The sequence below is a fragment of the Bufo bufo genome, chromosome 10 (assembly GCF_905171765.1).
Source record: "Bufo bufo chromosome 10, aBufBuf1.1, whole genome shotgun sequence".
In the NCBI taxonomy this organism is placed as follows: domain Eukaryota; kingdom Metazoa; phylum Chordata; class Amphibia; order Anura; family Bufonidae; genus Bufo; species Bufo bufo.
Genome location: NC_053398.1, coordinates 84,195,583 through 84,217,341, shown reverse-complemented (window position 1 = coordinate 84,217,341; position 21,759 = coordinate 84,195,583). Strand labels below are relative to the sequence as shown.

The window sequence follows — 21,759 nt, the reverse complement described above, 5'->3', positions numbered from 1 at the left end:
GAAAGCCAACCAAGAATAAGGTTGAGTTCACACCACCACTAGTAATAGAAGCAGGACAACGAAAATAACAAAAGTGCTGGATTTGGCACATAAGGCCCATTTCACACGAGCGATTTTTACACGCAGGTACAATGCGTGACGTGCACGCATAGCACCTGCACTGAATCCTGACCCATTCATTTAATTGGGTCTGTGTACATGAGTGTTTGTTTGTTTTTTTCACGCATCAGTTCTGCGTTGCGTGAAAAATGCAGCATGTTCTATATTCTGCGTTTTTCACTCAGCCCTGGAAGCAAGTGCGGATGCAATTCATTTTTCAGTGATGTTGTTTGTAAACCTTCAGTTTATCACTCGCATGAAAAACGCATCAAAACGCAGTGCACTCGCACTGAAAAAACTGAACGCAATCGCAGACAAAACTGACTGAATGGTGTGAGTTTCACGGAACGCACCCTGAACGCATCTGGACCTAATCAGTCACGCAGATGGAAACCATCTCTAACTGCTTCTCATTGACTTGTAGAAGATAATGACAAGCTGTAGTGTATAGGTTAAAAAAAAAAGAGTATTAATAAATCTAAACCCTTTCAGAAACCCAGCAGTGGTGAATATCTCACAGTACTGTATCTGTGGTACGTATTCAGCATATAGGGCGGCCCTTGCCAATTGTGTGCATTGCCACAGTCTTGGGCTACATTCACACGACAATGAAAAAAACAAGTTAAAAATGGATAAACTGTCCGTTTTCATGGCCATTTTGCATCCGTTTGTGCATCCTTTTCCTGGCCGTCTATCCATTTTTGTCTGTCATCCATTTTGCATCTGTGCCCCTATTATAAATTATGGCTCTCTTAGTGCCCCCCGTATAGGGAAAAAAAAAGCCACCTTGAGGGTGCATTGACACGACCGTATAAATGGATCTGTTCCGCAATTTTGCAGAATGGGTGCGGACCCATTCATTGCAAAAAATATGGAGCATGTCCTATTCTTGTCAGCACAACAATTGGCATTCTTGTCCGAACAACAATAGGCATTCTCTATATAGCGCCGGCCATGTGCGGTCTGCAAAATGTGGATTGCAGACGGCCGGTATCCTTGTTTTGCGGATCCGCAATTTATTGCCCGCAAAACACTCATGGTCGTGTGAATGCACCCTAACTGTGTGTGTGTGTATATAACAGAATATGTATGAACAAACCTCACCGCAGGCGCGCGGTGTAGCACTTCACTGGTCGCTAAATAAACAGCCATGTGAAAACCCTCATAGACTGCAATGTTCTGTGAATGTAGTCTTGCATTTCTGATTCTGGGTACTGCAGTGGATTTTGAGCAGTTATGGGTCTGGTTTATGAGAATCATGCTGGGTATTACCCATACAAACAGAATCATGTGATATTTTTTCCAGTGTACATTGTAAAATTAATTAGTTTTTTTCTATTTTTCAACATAGCAAGTGAAGTCTATTGAGCGGTTTATCCGGAAATTAGAATTTCACACAAGTAAGGTTAGTACTTTTGTTATTTAATTTCGTTAGGTTTGTATAGGAGAGTTTTATTATCTACTTTAAAAAAATAAAAAATAAATTGGGAATTATCAGGATTTTTGCATGAAGAACATGTAAAATGAAAATGTTTTAAGGGCTGAGGATTTGGATTCCCTCATACTATCTTAGGGCCCATGTACATGACCGTTGTAGTTTTGCAGATCCGCAAAACACTGATACTGGCAGTGTGTGTTCCGCATTTTGTGGAAGAGAACGGCCGGCCCATAATAGAACAGTGTCAGTGTCCGTAATGCGGACAAGAATAGGACAGGTTTTATTTTTTTACGGAACAGATTTGTGGACTTGGAACGCACAAAGAGTAATTTCTGTTTTTTTGCAGCCCCATTGAAGTGAATGGTTCCGGATATGGTCACTGACAAAAAAATACATTCATGTGTATGTGCCCTTAGGGTTATGTTCACATGGTGCATTGATCCAGGGGCGTAGCTAAAGGCTCATGGGCCCTGGTGCAAGAGCTCAGCTTGGGCCCCCATTCCCTCAGTGTTTTGTGACCAAGAGCAGGAAAGCATATAGCCTTCATATTGCCTGAGGCAAAAATTGAAACTGCATCCCCCTCCCCTCCATTTTGACCTAACTCCTTCCCTCCAGCCAGAGGTGTAACTTGACCAGCATGCACTTTCTATAATAATGCAGCACAAGGGTCTTTGGGCCCCCTCAGGCTCCTGGGCCCGGTAGCGACTGCTACCTCTGCACCCCCTATAGCTACGCCCCTGCATTGATCTAAGTGTGATTCCAATGCCCAAGATCTTGAGTGAAACTCGCACACCATACAATGGCCTCAGGATACAATATTTTCAACATACAGTGGTCTTTTCTGGGCCATCGTAAGTTAAAACCAGACTCAACATACAATGTGTCAGACTCGGATCCAACCAATGAAGGCCATTTCTCTGATAAAACTGCTGTATTAGTTTCTAGTTAGCAGTTATTCCTGACTGTTATATGTAAGGACTTGTCTTATCTGTGTTAGTTATCTGCTTATTTTTCTTAAATCTTCATTTTCTCTCATCTTGGATAACATTTTGGCTTTGGAACGCCGATGGCGTCTTCTCTTTCGGTGATGTCATCGGCGCAGGCGCACTGAGGGAGTGCTGAGGAGGCGAGCCTCCTTCTCTCAGAGCGCCTGCGCCAAATGAAGACAGGCGCTGGATTTTTGAAATGCTGACAGGGCCAGCCGGAGGAGGAGAGCGCTCGCTAGCCCTGTCAATCAACAAGAGGAGGGGGCGTTTTTTTGCGGCGGCTACCAGCAAGTAGACGCCCTACTTGCTGGTAGTGAAGTGATTAGCATATTTAAAAATATAGTTTTTTAATGAAAAGAAGCCACAGACAAAGGTAAGATCCCTATATAGAGAATAGTCGTTAAATAACGATTTTAACAAGCCCAAAAAAAAAGGGGTTTTGGGGGTGACAGAAGCCCTTTAACCCCATAACCACCAGACTGGTGAGAGGCCAGGAAACATGAGCAGTGCACACACACATGCAGAAACAACACATTGCCCCAGGCAACTGCATGCACGGCTGACGTGTTACGGAAAACTACACCGGGACCGAGACACAGCCGTGACAATAACCTGGCCCTTTTGTTCATTGGGTTTTAGTTAAGAGCTTACACCATGGCTTATAAAGTCGTGCACGGGTAAGCAAGTGGTTAATTCGTTGATTTTCCAATACAGTACAGGTAAGTAAGGGAAACCAGAAATAAGCAGTGTATGTATGTGTGTGTGTGTGTGTGTGTGTATATACACATATATATATACACACAATACTAGACATTAAGCCCGTTACAATACAATAGTAGGAACAGTCTTTATTAAATGGCAAGGGAACTGACTGGTAGCTGTGGCTGAGACTGCTGGCACTGACTGGTGGCTGAGACTGCTGGCACTGACTGGTGGCTGAGACTGCTGGCACTGACTGGTGGCTGAGACTGGTGGCTGAGACTGCTGGCACTGACTGGTGGCTGAGACTGCTGGCACTGACTGGTGGCTGAGGCTGAGACTGCTGGCACTGACTGGTGGCTGAGGCTGAGACTGCTGGCACTGACTGGTGGCTGTGGCTGAGACTGCTGGCACTGACTGGTGGCTGTGGCTGAGACTGCTGGCACTGACTGGTGGCTGTGGCTGAGACTGCTGGCACTGACTGGTGGCTGAGACTGCTGGCACTGACTGGTGGCTGAGACTGCTGGCACTGACTGGTGGCTGAGACTGCTGGCACTGACTGGTGGCTGAGACTGCTGGCACTGACTGGTGGCTGAGACTGCTGGCACTGACTGGTGGCTGAGACTGCTGGCACTGACTGGTGGCTGAGACTGCTGGCACTGACTGGTGGCTGAGACTGCTGGCACTGACTGGTGGCTGAGACTGCTGGCACTGACTGGTGGCTGAGACTGCTGGCACTGACTGGTGGCTGAGACTGCTGGCACTGACTGGTGGCTGAGACTGCTGGCACTGACTGGTGGCTGAGACTGCTGGCACTGACTGGTGGCTGAGACTGCTGGCACTGACTGGTGGCTGAGACTGCTGGCACTGACTGGTGGCTGAGACTGCTGGCACTGACTGGTGGCTGAGACTGCTGGCACTGACTGGTGGCTGAGACTGCTGGCACTGCTGGCACTGACTGGTGGCTGTGGCTGAGACTGCTGGCACTGACTGTTGGCTGTGGCTGAGACTGCTGGCACTGACTGGTGGCTGTGGCTGAGACTGCTGGCACTGGCTGGTGGCTGTGGCTGAGACTGCTGGCACTGGCTGGTGGCTGTGGCTGAGACTGCTGGCACTGGCTGGTGGCTGAGACTGCTGGCACTGGCTGGTGGCTGGTGGCTGAGACTGCTGGCACTGGCTGGTGGCTGAGACTGCTGGCACTGGCTGGTGGCTGTGGCTGAGACTGCTGGCACTGGCTGGTGGCTGTGGCTGAGACTGCTGGCACTGGCTGGTGGCTGTGGCTGAGACTGCTGGCACTGGCTGGTGGCTGTGGCTGAGACTGCTGGTACTGTGATTGGTAGCTGTGGCTGGTGTCACTGACTGATGGCTGAGATGGCTGGCACTGACTGGTGGTGCTGAGACTGCTGTCTGTGGCTGCTGTCTGTGGCTGAGTTTGCTGGGACTGTGCGGCTCCGTGATGCACGAATAGTAATGGCGGCGCTCCGACATGGAGAGCACACCATGACTTGTGACCGGCGGCGGTGATTTGCCGGTGCGCAGGTGTGGGCGGCGTGTGGAGCGCCGTGTGAGGATTAGACGGCGCGCCATGCTCGCTGGTGTGGGCGGCACAGGTGCGTGTGGGGCAGCGGTGATTGGGCAGAGCGCCGTGTGTCGATTGGTAGGCGCACTGTGCATGCGCAGTTCAATTATCGGCACACATGCACAGACGTGCAGCCTGGAGCACGCACACAGGGTTTTATTACAAAGGACATCTAGTGGTATTTTATAGTGTTATACTGACATCTGTTGGTATATTATGATGTTTTACTGTCTTGTTTGCACTTCCTTTATGAATACTTGTCAGGTTGTTTTCGTTGGGCTGTAGCGCCAGTGGGGTGCCTTGGGTGTTTGGCACCTGGGGTGGGTTCTTTATCTGGCACCCCCCCCCCCCCAATACTTTAAAAAAATTGTACCCCCTCACAGTAGTTTTGTACAGATGTGTGCCCCCTCACAGTAGTTATGCTCTCTCTGTACCCCTTTCATAGTTGTAATGCCCTCTTTGTGCCCCCTTCACAGTAATAATCATCATTGCGCCCCCTTAATAGTTGTAATGCCCACTGTGCTAGTAATGCCCTCTATGTTCCCTCCATAGTAGAAATCTTCATTGTGCCCCTTCACAGTAATAATGCCCACTTAATTGTAGTAATGCCCTCTGGCGCTGTGTCCCTTCCATAGTGATAAAGTTCTCTGTGCCCCTTCTGTATATAAAAACACAAAACGCAGTAACTACTCGCCTTGTCCTGTTCCTGAAGCTCACATACCTTTCTTCCTTGCAGAAACAGATTGCTCTGCAGCACGGTGTGGGCGGAGCTTATGCAGATTTCCATGCTGCAGGCTCCGCCCACACATGCAGGCGGCGCGATCTGTGTCTGCAGGCTGAATAGTGGAGCGGGGAGAAGTCTTCCTGCTCTACCATTCGGAGCGCCGCCGGCCTGAAGGGGGGGGGGGGGGGGTAGGAGCGCTGGGAGCTCAGCGGTGAGTGACAGGACCGCAGCTCCCAGCGCTCCAGCAATCGGCGCTTTCATCTGTATTGATGGAAACTCTCATTGCTTCTGGCACCCCCTGAGAGCCGGCACCTAGAGCGGACCGCCCCCTCCCCCTTAGTACACCACTGTGTAGCGTGGTCTCTGTTCCCTGCCTTTTGCTCACCTGACACCACACGGTTATCTGTTCCCAGGTCCTGACTGCCCGCTCAGCATTCCCTCCACTGAATCTTACTGGATCTGCGCTGGTGTGGGCGGCGTCGGCTGATAGGTTGCCCCGCCGCTCATGCCCAGTTCAAAACTGGGTACACGGACACAGCGCACTCACACAGCGCTTTTATTATAGGATAGGAAATATAAAATATATAGATATATATTATATTATAAGCAAATATATTACATATTCTTGGTTTGTGTATTAACTCCACATTATGTCTTTATCTTTTTCAGATAGATGAGTTATATGAAGCATACTGTATCCAGCGTAGATTGAGGGATGGCGCACATAATATGGTTAGGGCTTTTTCCTCCTCTCCAAGTAGTAAAGAGGCCCGTGAGAGCATGACAGAAGCTGGAAAAGGATACAAAGAATATACAGAGGTGAGCTATATATTATGTGCATCTATATCTGTAAAGGCATTACACCATAGCATAACATTAGAATAATAATGTAAAGGTACATGGCACAATAATCGGACCATTTTGTAGAAGCTCTCATTCCCCATAATTAGTCCATTTAAGGGCTCATGCACACAGCTGTTGCTCGGCAATTCCGTGCATTGGGGACCGCAATTTGCGGTCCCCAATGCATGGGCAACATCCGTGCGGATTCCGCAGATGGATCCAGACCCATTCGACTTAAAGGGCTTCTGTCACCCCCCAACCCCCAATTTTCAGTTTTTGACTTATTATATTTGTTAATGTAAGCAGATTCCATATATGCCCCTCTTACCTCGGGCTGTGCAGTAATTACAGTAAAAAACATACTTTTATCATATGTAAATTTCTTCACTACCAGCAAGTTGGGCGGACTTGCTGGTAGCCGCCGCATCCTCTGTTTGAAAAAACGCCCCCTCCTCCACTTGATTGACAGGGCCAGCGAGCGCTCTCCTCCTCTCGCTGGCCCTGCCTGCAGCCTCAAATCCTGCGCCTGCGCTGTACTGGTCGTCATTCGGCGCAGGCGCTCTGAGAGAAGGACGGCCGCTCCTTCCTCAGTGCGCCTGCGCCGATGACGTCAGCCCTACACCCGGAAGAGAGGTCAAAAATGCCAAAAATGGAACATGTCCTATTCTTGTCCGTTTTAGGCATTGTTACAATGAATCCGCAAAAAAAAAAACGGATGCAATACGGATGTCATCTATTTGCGGACCGCAAAGCACATATGGTTGTGTGCATGTAGCCTTATGCTATAAAAACAAAACCCAAAAAACATGCCAGAATTGCATTTATTTCCACCCCCAAAACACCCTAAACCATGTCTCTTGGTTTTATACCTTTTTTAGCTTCTCCCCGTTTGCAAATTTTCCAGCACATTTACTAATCGTAGAACAACTCTTTGTTCATAAGTCAGAAATTTTTACTTGGCAGCAAAATACTGACTTTTAGGGGTTATGCTATGATTGATGTAAAAAATTTAAATTAGACATAAAATAGTACATGAAAATCTCTTTCCAAGGCTGCCTGCACACGGTTGCACAGATTTTAACGTGTCGCTTGCCGTTTTTGTTGCAGATTTGATGCAGGTTTCCATTGCAAAATTTTTAAATCGGCACTGAAGTCCAAATTGGGCACAGAAGCAAAAAGCAAAGTGTACCTGAGATTTGTCTTATCGCATACATTTTACTGATACATTATTATATTATGCGGTTTGCAGGTAGCCTAACACAGCTACAACCTCCCTGTACCTCATATCCATACAGTGCTCTCCCCATTCATTTTAGGCTGGCAGCTCAGGGGGCTTGTCCTTTCTGCTGCAACTCTCTCCCTGTAACTGTCACTGTATCTAATAGTAGATACAGCTGATGGCAGTTGAAGGATGGAACTGATCATGTGTGTCCACCTTAGTAGGTGAATGTGCACCAAGGGCTGACATTATAGTAAAATTTGGGCCACAATTCCTACACCAGTGAAAAGTCGCTCTTTAAGACACTTTTATGGCATAAACTAATTGGTCAATGTGGGCCCGATTTAAATGACAAAAATACGTGGTCTTAAAAGGCAGGAAAGGCTCAACCCCAGATGCAGTTGTGCATTTATGCTTGCGCTTGTGGTCTGTTGCTAAGGGCCATCCCCAGCAAAAAACGCATACAATGGAGGATGCCCACAGCAGACCACAAGTGCCACAGAGACATCCTACACCAGATAGTAAAATGTGTGGATGTAGAATAATACATAGAATAAATACCAGTAGTTATAAGATTAGGTGAACTACTGTGATGGATGCAAACAGTATCATTTGACTAACCCTCACACTGATGTTATAAACTGAGACATTAGCCTGTATATCCTTATATTAAGGACACACCTGAGCCCGCACACCACGCCAAGGTTTCTCAAGTGGCACGGGACCTAACGCTAAACTTACCTGTACCGTATGGGTAGTACCAGGAGCCAGTGGGCAAATTACAGCAGCGTAAGGTCCGACTCACAGCACAGCTCTCGGTTCCCTCCAGTATGACTAACCACACATACAATGGGAGGAGAGAGGAGGCTTATATGTTGCAGGCCTCACAGGTGCACCTAAATGCTGCCTATGGATGGTAATCAAGGCGCATTTAAATTGGAGTTTATACACCCAAATGTAAATATATACGATTTAAATGAGAAAAATACGTGGTCTCAAAAGGCAGGAAATGCTCAACCCAAAATGTAGTTGTGCATTTATGCTTGGGGGATCAGATCAGGGCCGATCCTAGGGTCACAGGCGCCTGGGTGCAGAAATATTTCTGGCGCCCCCACATGGGCGTGGTTATCTTACTAACTCCTCCCCTTTACAATGTTTCTATGGCAACAACTTCAGCCCCCAACTTCAGCCCCACGAATCGGCGGCTCGGCTGCTCGGCTTAAAAAAAAAAGTCCCGGCGGCTCGCTCGGCCAGGGCCGGACTGGGGATAAAAACCAGCCCTGGAAAAAGTTGCACACCAGCCCCACAGCATTGCGTCATTATTTACTTGTTTATAATAGGAGAAAGCATTCATTTTAAAACACGTGTGTAAACACGAATATGAACTTTGCCCCACGATAGCTCTTTTGTAGAACCCCCATAAAAACTTACAGTTACTTGACTTGGCCCTTGGGGATCTCGGACGCCACTTCAACACTTTGGCCGGGGGCTCGGCGGAGCTGATGTTGTGCTTTAACCTAATGAGAAAGATTTCATAATAAGGATTTGGAGAAAGGGCAGAGGGATAGCAGAGCAGGGAGAGGCTGGTGCTGCTACTAGGGGGTCATACCATGGGGGAGTAATAAAGCCCACCATAATGCCCCCCCAGTAGTAATAATTCTCCTTATAATATGCAAAACATTTGTAATGCCCCCAGTTGAGCTAATGTTCCCATAATGTGCCAATATAAAATACCCCTTCTCAGTGCCCCCGTAGATGACCCCCATAGTGCCCCCCCCTTCCCCATAGTACCCACCATAATGTGTCCCAGTATAAAATGCCCCTATACAGAGCCCCCATATAAAATATCTTCTTTTTTAGCCTCAGTAGATGCCCCTATAGTGCCCCCCAATAATCTGCAGTAAGATGTGCCCCCATAGATGCCCCCAATCATGTGTCAGTAGCCAGAGCCCCCCCACCATCATGTGTCAGTAGCCAGAGCCCCCCCATATCATGTGTCAGTAGCCAGAGCCCCCCCATATCATGTGTCAGTAGCCAGAGCCCCCCCATATCATGTGTCAGTAGCCAGAGCCCCCCATATCATGTGCCAGTAGCCAGAGTGCCCCCAATCATGTGCCAGAAATAAGAGCCCCCCCACCATCATGTGCCAGTAGCCAGAGCCCCCCATATCATATGCCAGTAGCCAGAGCCCCCCCATATCATGTGCCAGTAGCCCCCCTTATCATGTGCCAGCCCAGTAGTCCCCCCTTATCATGTGCCAGCCCAGTAGTCCCCCCTTATCATGTGCCAGCCCAGCCCAGTAGTCCCCCCTTATGTGCCAGCCCAGTAGCCCCCCTTATGTGCCAGCCCAGTAGCCCCCCTTATCATGTGCCAGCCCAGTATTGTACCTATATAAAAAAAATAAAAAAAATAATACACTTATACTTACCTCCAGCAATGCGATGCGATGCAGGCCGCCTCTTCCGTCTGTGTCCCTCGCTATACGGCTCAGGCGACGCGATGACGTCATCGCGCCGCCTGCACCGGCCTCTGATAGGCTGCCAGCACTAAGCCGGCAGCCTATCAGAGGAACAGGAGGGGACACACCTCTCCCTCCTCTGCCGCAGCACAGGCATCTGTATTGCCGTCCTGAGGACGGCAATACAGATGACTATGGAGATGAGCGCTTCCGCAATGGAGGCGCTCATCTCCTGCTCTGCCCTGCCGCCGGCCGCGGCCGCCCCCACTTGTCACCAGGGCCGCGGCCTTGCGGCACTCAGGCTTGCCGGCCCACCGGGAAATTTCCCGCTATCCCGGCAGGCCAGTCCGGCCCTGCGCTTGGCGCCTTTCGGGTGACAGCGCTGGGGTGCGGTCACCCACTGCACCCCGTGTAGGATCGGCCCTGGATCAGATACTGCACTTGTGGTCTGTTGCTAAGGGCAAAAAATGCATACAATGGAGGATGCCCACAGCAGACTACAAGTGCCACAGAGACATCCTACACCAGATAGTAAAATGTGTGGATGTAGAATAATACATAGTGTGTGTCCTTAACCACTTCACATCCGGGCCATTTGCCCCCTTCCTGACCAGGCCTAATTTAGCAAATCTGATATGTCACTTTGTGGTAATAACTTTGGAACACTTTTACTTATCCAAGACATTCAGAGATTTTCTCGTGACATATTGTACTTCATGATGGTCATAAATTTGAGTCAATATATTTCACCTTTTATTTATGAAAAAATTTTGAAAAATTTGCAAAATTTCTATTTCTCTGCTCTTAAAACAGAGAATGATACCTCAAAAAATATTTATTACTTAACATTCCCCATATGTCTACTTTATGTTGGCATCATTTTGGAAATGTCATTTTATTTTTTTAGGATGTTAGAAGGCTTAGAATTTTAGAAGCAATTCTTAACATTTTTAAGAAAATTGCCAAAACCCACTTTTTAAGGACCAGTTCAGGTCTGAAGTCACTTTGTGGGGCTTACATAGTGGATACCCCCATAAATGACCCCATTGTAGAAACTACACCCCTCAAGTTTCTTAAAACTGATTTTACAAACTTTGTTAACCCTTTAGGCGTTCCACAAGAATTAAAGGAAAAATGGAGATCAAATTTCACTTTTTTGGCAGGTTTTCCATTTTAATCCATTTTTTTCTTTAACACGTCAGGGGTTAACAGCCAAACAAAACTCAATATTTATTACCCTGATTCTGCAGTTTACAGAAACACCCCACATGTGGTCATAAACTGCTGTATGGGCACACGGCAGGGCGCAGAAGAAAAGGAGCGCCACATGGTTTTTGGAAGGCAGATTTTGCTGAACTGGTTTTTAGATACCATGTCCATTTGAAGCCCCCCCGATGCACCCTTACAGTAGAAACTCCCAAAAAGTGACCCCATTTTGGAAACTAGGGGATAAGGTGCCAGTTTTATTGGTACTATTTTTGGGTACATATGATTTTTTGATCATTCATTATAACACTTTATGGAGCAAGGTGACCAAAAAATTGGATGTTTTTTTTGCACTGTTTTTATTTATTTATTTTTAGAGCGTTCACCTGAGGGGTTAGGTCATGTGACATTCTTATAGAGCAGATCGTTATGGTCGTGGCGATACCTAATATGTATACTTTTTCTTATTTAAGTTTTACACAATAATAGCATTTTTGAAACAAAAAAAGTATGGTTTAATGTGTCCATGTTCTGAGAACTATAGTTAAATTTTTTTTATTTTCTTATGTAGGGGCTAATTTTTTGCGGGATGAGGTGACTGTTTTATTGGTCCCATTTTGTGGGACATACCGTATGCCTTTTTGATCACTTGGTGTGGTGTGTTTTTTTATGGTGTTTATCGGACTGGGTGGATCATGTTATATATTTATAGAGCCGACTGTCACGGACACGGCAATACCAAATGTTTCTATTTTATTTATTTATTTTAAATTTTTCGCTTTTTTTTTTTTCCACTATTGATTTCTCCTGTAGCTGGGGCTGACATAGTACACCCCCCAGAGAGGCTATACAGAGGTACTGCTCTGTACAGTCTCAGTGCAGGGCTGATCGAGGTCTGTGAAAGACCCGACAGCTCCTGCACACTCCCGGCCCCGGCAGTCACATGACCGCCGGGCCGGAACAAGAAGCGCATAGCGCTTCCTGCACTGTATACACAGCGCTTGGTGAGCGCTGTGTATACAGTGATCTAGAAGGCAGGGACACCTGGGCACTGTCACTGCCTTCTCTAAGGGTTGCCCTGCTGTCAGTGACAGCGGGCAACCCGCTCTGCAGCTGCACGATTAGCGTGAAGCTGCGATCTCTGAATGGACGTTCAGAAACGTCCATTCAGAGATAGGAAACCACCTTCCGGACGTTTATTGTCAACGTGCGGACGGGAGGTGGTTAATATAAGGATATACTGGCTAATGTCTCATTTTTAACATCAGTGTGAGGGTTAGTCAGATGTTACTGTTTGCATCCACCACAGTCGTGCACCTAATCTTTTAACTATTTAGTCAATGTGGGCCCACTGGCTTAAAGGGGTTGTTTCACATCAGCAAATTGCATTTATTATGTAGAGGAAGTTAATGCAATGTACTTGCTAATGTATTATTATCTATATTGCCTCCCTGGCTGGCTAGATTAATTTTACCATCAGTTATACACTGCTCATTTCCATGGTTACGACCACCCTGCAATACAGCAGCAGTGGCCGTGCTTGCTGTGACGATCAGTGTCGGGGGGGGGGGGGGGGGGGGACTCCACCACACTGAACACTGGCGGAAAGGGGAACAGTAACTGGGTCTGAAAACTAGGGAAGAAACAGTTCACCTCCTAGACAACCCTAATCCTGGCCCTGACTACCTATCAATATGAATTGAACTTGAAGGTAGGAATATTCATATGCAGGATACCTAGGCCCTGATTTCCCTATAATGCCCTGGATTAGGTTTAGGACCAGAGACAACCCATTCCTCCTCAGATGGACTAATGGAAGTCTCAGGCTCAATAGGGGCTCAATACCTGAATAGAACTGATCAGTTTTATCCTAATGCATTCTGAATGCAGAGCAATCCGTTCAGGATGCATCAGCATGTCTTCAGTTCAGTCTTTTTGCCTTTTCAGGACGGAAATAATACCGCAGGATGCTGCGGTTTTATCTCCATCCAAAATTCCGGAACACTTGCCTGAATGCCGGATCCAGCATTTTTTCCCCATTGACATACATTAATGCCGGATCTGGCCCCAAGTGTTCGGGCAAAACGGATCCTTTTTTGCGGTCTGCGCAATTTTAAGAAATAGGTGATTTTCTTATGATATTATTGTAGCATAAATTAAGTACATATTTGAAAATAGTACATATTTGAAAATATGTGTCTGTACCAATACTGGTGCATCTGTACCTTTCCCCAGGAAGCAAGCACTAGATTTTTCAATTTGTTGTGGTCTTGTCGACCTTTACACACACCACAATGTAACTGTACGTTGTTGGTGCTCTGTATGGAGTAGGTTCACGAGCTGAGCCTGCTGCCTGCACAGTGAGTTTTGGCTGTGTAATGTAGCTCACATTCGAATGCAGTCACCAGGATCAGCGATTTTTTTTCCCCCCTTCCTCCCAGTAGCAACCCCAGTGTCTGAGCGGTTAGATGGAGGGGGCTCCCTCTGTCCACTAACTTTGGTCGGTTGCTGTGACAGCCTGGGACCTTGTGAAGGTTTTAAGGCCTGCCATAGCAAACTGTCTGTTTTTACTTGCCTGCTGAGGGCTTGACAGCCAGTAAAAATCCCATAGACTACAGTAGTATTCTATTGCAGTCTATGGCACAAGCAATGTTTGTAAAAATAAACACAAAAATGTTAATAATTCCTAACTTATAAAAAATTAGTAAACAGTGCCTGAACTACTAAAATGTCTAAAAACTTTTCCTCACGTTACCCTTTGAAAAATTGAATAGAAGGTGATAATAAGTATTATGTACCCCAAAATGATACCAATTAAACACTACAGCTTGCCCACAAAAAAGAAGCCCTCTCACGGGTCTGTAGACAAAAATCTAACCCCTTGGGGGTCCAGGTCGATTTTCATTTTTGCATTTTGGATTTTTCTTCCCACGTTCCAATAACCATAATTTTTATTTTATTTTTTCGTTCACATACAGTATCTATATGAGGGCTTATTTTTTGTGGGACATGATGCATTTTTTTATGTCACCATTTAATTTACCATATCTTGTTTTGGAAAACGGGGGGAAAAAAATTGTTTTGGCAAAGTAAAAAAAACAAACAAAAAAAAAAAAACAGCGGTCCGCCAAGGTTTTTGGGGTTTTGACATCACAGCGTTAACTGTGTGCTAAAAATGACCTGACGTCATTATTCTGCGGCTCCATACGAATGCAGCGATACCAAACTTGTATAGGTTTTTTACTACATAAAAAAAAAATGTAAAAAATATTTTCTTTGCATTGCCATATTTTATATCTTGGTCTACAAAGCCGTAATGAACTGTATTTTTATTGGTACTATTTTTGTGGTGTGTGTGTGTGTATATACGTCTTTTTGATCACTGTTGTAAAATTCTTTGGGGGGACAAGATGACAAAAAATGGGGAATCGCGTGTTTTTCATTTGTTTTCCGTTACGGCGTTCACCGTACAGGAATTTTCTTTTTTTGTTTATATTTTAATAATTCAGACATTTTCGGACACAGCGATGCCTAATATGTTTGTTTATTTTTTATTATATATTTAATATTATATATCTTTATATGTAAAATTAGAAAGGGGGGGTGATTTTAAACTTTTAATATATTGGAGTGTTTATTTATTTGTATTTTTTTATTTTTTTTGTAACTATTAGACCCCTTAGGGGCCTAGTACATGGGATCTTTCTATCCCCTCTCCTATTCATAGATCTCTATTACGGTACTTTCACACTTGCGTTGTTGGATTCTGGCAGGCAGTTCCTCGCGTTTAGTTGGATGATTCATAAATCTGGCGTGCAGCCAGAAATACATTAATACATTATTACATTACATTACACAGGACGGTCTGAATTTGGCCCTGCTCAACATGGACCATATGTTATTGCTAATTATCTTTTTTTTTTTAACAGAACATGTGTGTACTAGAGAATGAACTTGAAAGTCAGCTGGGAGAATTTCGCATTAAAATGAAGGGTGAGTATTGAATCAGTTGATAGTTCAGGGCTCATGCACATTGCTGTATTAAACACTTACTGCTTCAGCCAGTTTTGACGTTAAAGGGGTGTTCCCACAAAAAAACACTTATTTCCTATCCTGTGGGGAGAAGTATGTGATTGGTTGGGGTCCAGCCGTTGGGGAAATACTGGCTTCCCATTCTCATGATCGATGGGAGCTTCAGTGGTTGGACCTTCACTGATTAGACACTTATCCCCTATTATATGGATAGGGAATAAGGCGGTCACTTATTAAGATTGACATTTTAAAACCCCTTTAGCTGGCGGTGGATCCGCCGAAGTTATGAAGAGGCGCCGCCCCTACATATCTTCAGCATATCCACCGCTGGCCTGAATCTACTCCAGTTCCCTTGCTGGCGTTATACTGCAAGTCAGTATTATTGCAGCAAAATCAAATTTGTACAGTTTTGATGAATCTATATATCAATTGGCTCAGCTCCTCCTGGTCTATAACATGGCCCCAGTAGCTTACATTGGATTTTTTATGGTGACAGGTTCCCTTTAAAAAAAAAAAAAAAACTGTAGCAAAAAATTGCTATATATATATATAACAGGGGCAATAGAGAGGAAATGCATGGTCTTGCAAACTGAGAGCCTTCAGGAAATAATTGTTAATGCAGCTTTGGTATGACTGGAGTATAAGACCCTGTGTGTGTGCCTTGTTCTGCGATGATTAGTCTCTATTGTGTGGGAATGTGGTTAGAGGTTTGGCACAGTGTGTTCCGTATTTTTGAGACCCACTAGCTGGAAGTTAAGATTCCAATACTAATGTTATCCTGGTAGGAAGGCACTGTCTACTTCCTCCTGCACCGCCAGTCTGGCCCTCTTTCTACAAACAGTGATGTGCAGGGTTTGCCTGTATGGGACCCTGAAGTTCCTGGTGGTAGCCCTGTTGTCCCTATACACAGGGGATGGGGGGGGAGAGAGCTTTTTTTTAATTTTAATTTTTTGTTCCCCTAATTTAGGGCTTGCGGGATTTGCAAGGTTGTGTGCTGGAGATCAATATGAGGTAAGGCTGGAAATAAAACTAATGCATTTATGCTTACAGTAGTTGGTAAATACTGAGTTAATGGGGTATTTAGTTAAAAGATTGTATGTTGTGGCCTCCATTTGTAACAGAAGCTGCAAGGTTCTGACAGATTTATTACAGGTTAGATGTCAGCAGTACCTGATCGATGTCTTGTTCTGCCTAGTTGTCTGTCCATTTGGTGGGAAAAATGGTGCTGCCTGTAGCAATCTTTTTCCCATCAAAAACAATGTAACCTGTGATCCCCTCTAATGCAGTACATGTCAGCCAGCAGCGACTGCTTAGAAGACCTTATGGCGAGCTACCTCCAGATGTGCGCGGCTCTCTCCATTACACTCTACAGCGTTTTTTTTGGTCCTGCCATCTGGTGTCGGTACCAGAACTGGGATCAGTTTCAAAACATTATTACATCTAATAATCTTTATTTATATAGTGCTGCCATATTCTGTAGTGCTTTACAATTCAGAGGGTACATGTACAAATCAAAATAGACCTCGCATGATTACAGGTTAATGTATCATTGAAACTCCAAGAGTGAGGGCCATGCTCACAAGAGCTTACAATCTATGAGGAAATCGGGGTGACTCAAAAGGTTTTCTATAGTCTTCCAGCCATCGTTTAGTAAATGGTGTAGTGCAGGCGGCGCTGCATGAGGTAGTCCACTGAATGTGGGGATTACGGTCAGAAGATGGAGTTTGTTTCTGAAGGTTGAGGGGCGGGGATTAACGGGGAAGTGTCCATTTAGGGAGCATGATAAGAACTGAGATGTGTTTTGAAGACCTGTTTGAAGGTAAGGCTTCATTCACACGTCCGTGGAACACGGTCCTTGAGATACCGGTCTGGCATGCTGCTTAGTGCAGGAGCGCACGGCATCATTGGTTGCTATTACGGCGTGCGCTTTGTCCCGCGGCAGTACAGTAATACTCGTATGATCTATACGAGTGTATTAATTACTGAACAGCAGCAGTGGCACGAAGCGCACGCCGTCATAGCAACCAATGATGCCGTGCGCTCCTGCACTAAGCAGCATGCCAGACCGGTATCTCACGGACCGTGTTCCACAGACGTGTGAATGAAGCCTTCGGACTTAATCTGATTGCCTGGGGCAGTGCATTCCAGAGAGCAGGTGCAGCTTGAGAAGTCTTGAAGACGAGAGTGAGAGGTTTGAATTATGGAGGATGTAAATCTTAGATCATTGGTGGAAGGGAGAGCGAGAGTCTGGTGGTAGACAGAAATGAGAGGGGATATGTAGGAAGGTGCAGTGTCATGGAGGGCTTTGTGGGTGAGACGTTTCACCTGTATTCTGTAGTGGAGTAGTAACCAGTGAAGTGACTGGCACAGGCTAGAGACATCTATAGAACTAGTACACAGATAGATGAGCCTGACTGCTGCATTTAGGAAAGACTGAAGGGGGGCGTTTAGTGAGGGGAAGACTGATGACTGTTTTAGCCACACAGTTGCTCATGTTTGCTATAATCTGTTCATTTAATGTTCGATTCTATTATTTAATATTTAGATTTTTATGAAGTATGGCCGGCAACGCTGGAAATTAAAGGGACGCATTGAAGTAAATGGAAAGCAGGTTTGGGACAGTGAGGACATGGTATTTCTTCCACTAATCACGGAGTTCCTTTCTATAAAGGTATGCAGAATCATTCTTTCAGGATCTAGGTATACAGAAATAAAGTACCAGTCGCCACAAAATGCAGTGCAATCTGCGGGCAACATATTATACAGCAGCCGAGCAGATTGATAAATAATTTTGTAGGAAAAGATTCAATAAAACTTGTAATTTATACATTTAAATGTCTGCTTTTTCAGAGTTATACATGGGGAGGTAATCTATGATGAATTAGCATTCACTGTATCAGTCACTGATAACTGTTCAAAGGGGTGGACTTAAAGTGGTTTTGTGGGATTTTAATATTGAGACCCTGTACTCAAGATAGGTCACCGATATCAGATTGGCGGGGTTCCGACACCCAGCACCCCCGCCGATCAGCTATTTGAAGAGAAGGCTGCGGTTCCTTCATTTTTTATCTGCTGGCCATTGAAATGGCAGCGGTGAGCGGGTGTAACTACAAGCTGTCCCATTCACTTCTATGGGACGTCTCCTTCCTATACACTTGAATACTACAGAACTGTCCATATACCTGCTCACCGGTGCGATGTCTATGTTTTATTGTGACTATTTCTGTAGTCATTACAGTCCATAAAAGGAGCCGTTTGGTCAGTTTTTCCCATTTAACATGAGAGTTTTATGAATCTCAAGTCTTAGTCCAAATCTCTAGTGCTTCTTAAATAAATGACCAAATCCACCAAAGTAATAAGAGAATTACATGTTTTTTCCTACTTAAAGCAACGCCCGTAACCTAAACACCTAGCATACCAATCAAAAAGCTACTGAGTACGGTATTATTTTAATCACGTAGCAGTATGCTTAATCTTTGCTCCATAATAAAAACTAATTTAAGATTTCAGACGTCAAATAATTGACTCTCTTGTTATTGCAGGTCACAGAACTGAAGAGCCTTGCAAACCATGTCATAGTAGGCAGTGTTTCATGCGAAACAAAAGACCTCTTTGCAGCTCTTCCCCAGGTTGTAGCAGTGGATATTAATGACTTGGGAACAATCAAACTAAATTTGGAGGTCAATTGGAAGTAAGTGAAGGCAGTAGAGCAGATGACCAGTTTCATATTCAATAATTTCTATTGTTTTGCATACATTTTAAGTGCCATAGATAGATATATATATATTTGGCTTTCGGGGGAAATTTATGAAAAACGTAAAAAGTTCACGCTACAGTGATATTATATCATGAAAATAGGGCATTTAAGTAGAAGCATGGAGTGGTGATTTCCTCATATCAAACAATTTATTGAAACAAAAGGCAACAACAGTGGTGGGTATACCCCCACAAAAAATGTCAATGTCTCAAAAACTTGTCATGTGGCCATGAGCATCAATTACAGCTTGACAACGATGTCTCATGCTGTTCACAAGTCGACTTATTGTCTGCTGAGGCATGGCATCCCACTCTTCTTGAGGGGTGGCTCTCAGGTCATTGAGGTTCTGCGATACAGAGTTTCTAGCCTCTACATGGCGACCCAGCTGATCCCGTAGGTTTTTAATGGGATTCGGGTCTGGAGAAAGTGCAGGCCTCTCCATTTGAGGTACCCTAGTCTCCAGCAGCCATTCCCTAATGATATAACCTCGATGAGCAGGGTCATTGTCATCCATGAAGATGAAATTAGGCCTGTGTTGTTCATGCAGAGGCACAATGACTGGATTAATGATGATGTTCAAGTAGTATGGGCTTGTCACTGTACCATTCAGAGTGTATGTGTCACGGTAGGTAGGTAAGCAGGGAAATAACCAAACACACGGAAAACAAACAGAACAATTGACTAGGCCCAAAAGCTAGGGAGAAAAGGGCCACCTCCTAGCGATCCCTAAGGCTTTCCCTATACTGCTGTGCACATGTGCATACCCTTATGGTGGATATGCACATGCCCTCGTGCCTAAGTCTATACACCCTGGAAAAACCCTGAGCAGTAGGGAAAAGGGAAGAGGCAACCTGCTTCTTCAAACAGGAGGAAGCAAGCGTCTCCCTAGAGGCCTAGATAAAAGACACCAAGGGAAGAAACAGAGAGGACTTATCTTGAGCTGAGCTGGAGCAGACGATCCACAACACATACAAAGCCCACAGGAATGAACTATAACCCGCACAGGCCACTGGGAGAAGGAGGAATAAATAGCCTCGCTAACAATCAACCCAGTACACCTGAGGGAAGGTGGATCCAGCTCAAACCCAAGCCAAAACAAAGAGAAGAGTCAGACATGTGCAGCCAGCCTGGCAGATCTCCGCACAGTCACAGGGCAAGGCATGACAGTACGGCAGTTCTGTATTCACTAGACACACCTGCCTACACTGTAACACCACCACCAAAGGCAAACAGTGGCTGATGCATAACGCTCTCCTTGAAGTCTCCATCATTGGCGGCCATAATTTCCCTAACTTTTTGAGTAGTATGTGTGTGTGTGTGGAGAAAACTTCAGGGACGTGACGGCACTCACGTTCTTGAATCAAAACTTAGTGTTTAATCACACCGGAAAATACTGCAACATTGTATGTGTAAATATATAGTGCTGTCCATAATTATTCATACCCCTGGCAGACCAAGGAGGACGCCACTTCTCCAGATAAGGCACACAAAAGCTTGCTTGGCCTTTGCAAAAGTTCATCTGGACAAAGAAGACTTCTGATCTTCTGTGTTATGGTCAGATGAAACAAAAATTGAATTGTTTGGTCACAATGATGTTTCCTTCATTTGGCATAAAAAAGGAGAAGCCTTCAACTCAAAGAACACCATACCCACTGTCAAACCTAATGCTTTGGGGGTGTTTTTAAGCCAATGGACCAGGGAACCTAATCACAGTAAATGGCAATGTCAACGACAACATCAGGCAGTCTGCAGAGAAACTTGGCCTTGGGCACCAGTGGACATTTCAGCATGACAATGACCTAAAACACGCAGCAAAAGTGGTGAAGAAATGGTTAGCAGACAACAACATTAACGTTTTGGGGTGGCCCAGCCAGAGTCCAGACTTGAATCCAATTGAGAATCTGTGGAGGGAGCTAAAGATCAGGGTGATGGCAAAAAGACCCTCCAACCTGAAAGATTTGGAGCTCATTGCTAAAGATGAATAGGCAAAAATACCTGTGGAGACATGCAAAAAGCTGGTCTGCAGTTATAGGAAGCGTTTGATTGCTGTAATAGCCAATAAAGGCTTTTCTATTGATTATTGAGATGGGTATGAATAATTTTGGACTGGACACTTTTTGCTCAAATGTAAATAAAAGCTGAGAAATGTACAAGAGGCATTATTATCTTTTGGGAGACACCTATGTCATTTCCCGTCAAAAAATTACTTGCTGGTTGAACAAAAGTAACTAAGTCAAAATTTGCCAGGGGTATGAATAATTATGGGCATAACTGTATATATAATCTTAGAGGAAAAATCTAAAGGAGTTTCCCAGTAATACACAATTTCTGACAGCTGCCAGGGTCATACTTAACCTGCCCCGCACAACTCCAGTCCTCCTCGCTGGCAACTGGCTTCAGGTCCAGAAATAGTTTTCTTCTTTCTCAGAATTGGTCTCCTGATCCTCTTCAGCCAACTGCTAGCCTCAGTGGTGACCTATCTTTTGTGAAGCCAGTGATTGGCTGAAGAGGATCGGGGATCATGCCAGAGGGGAGCCAAACAAACCCTTGACTGAAACATACGGACACAGTAGCCAGTGCGGAGGACTAGAGCGATGTGGAGCAGATAAGTGTGATCCATTAGTAGGGGAGGCAGGCTGCCGGCATGTGTTCTAAATTGTGAATTCCTGAACAATCCCAGTGTATAAAAGGGTGCTAGATCTTCACCGGAATTATAGAC

General features: G+C 45.2%; 1 protein-coding gene across 6 annotated transcripts in view; it reads left to right on the top strand.

The window, feature by feature from the left end:
• The window catches only part of RIPOR1 (RHO family interacting cell polarization regulator 1), a 381,181-nt gene that overhangs the window by 186,044 nt on the left and 173,378 nt on the right, over positions 1 to 21,759 (top strand). For all 6 annotated transcript variants that reach the window (XM_040410140.1, XM_040410139.1, XM_040410137.1 and 3 more), the window contains exons 6-11: positions 1,451 to 1,504; positions 6,195 to 6,344; positions 15,181 to 15,244; positions 16,251 to 16,294; positions 17,829 to 17,954; positions 18,826 to 18,974. In XM_040410140.1, the coding sequence (XP_040266074.1) occupies positions 1,451 to 1,504; positions 6,195 to 6,344; positions 15,181 to 15,244; positions 16,251 to 16,294; positions 17,829 to 17,954; positions 18,826 to 18,974 (587 nt within the window). The remainder of the gene's footprint in view (positions 1 to 1,450; positions 1,505 to 6,194; positions 6,345 to 15,180; positions 15,245 to 16,250; positions 16,295 to 17,828; positions 17,955 to 18,825; positions 18,975 to 21,759) is intronic.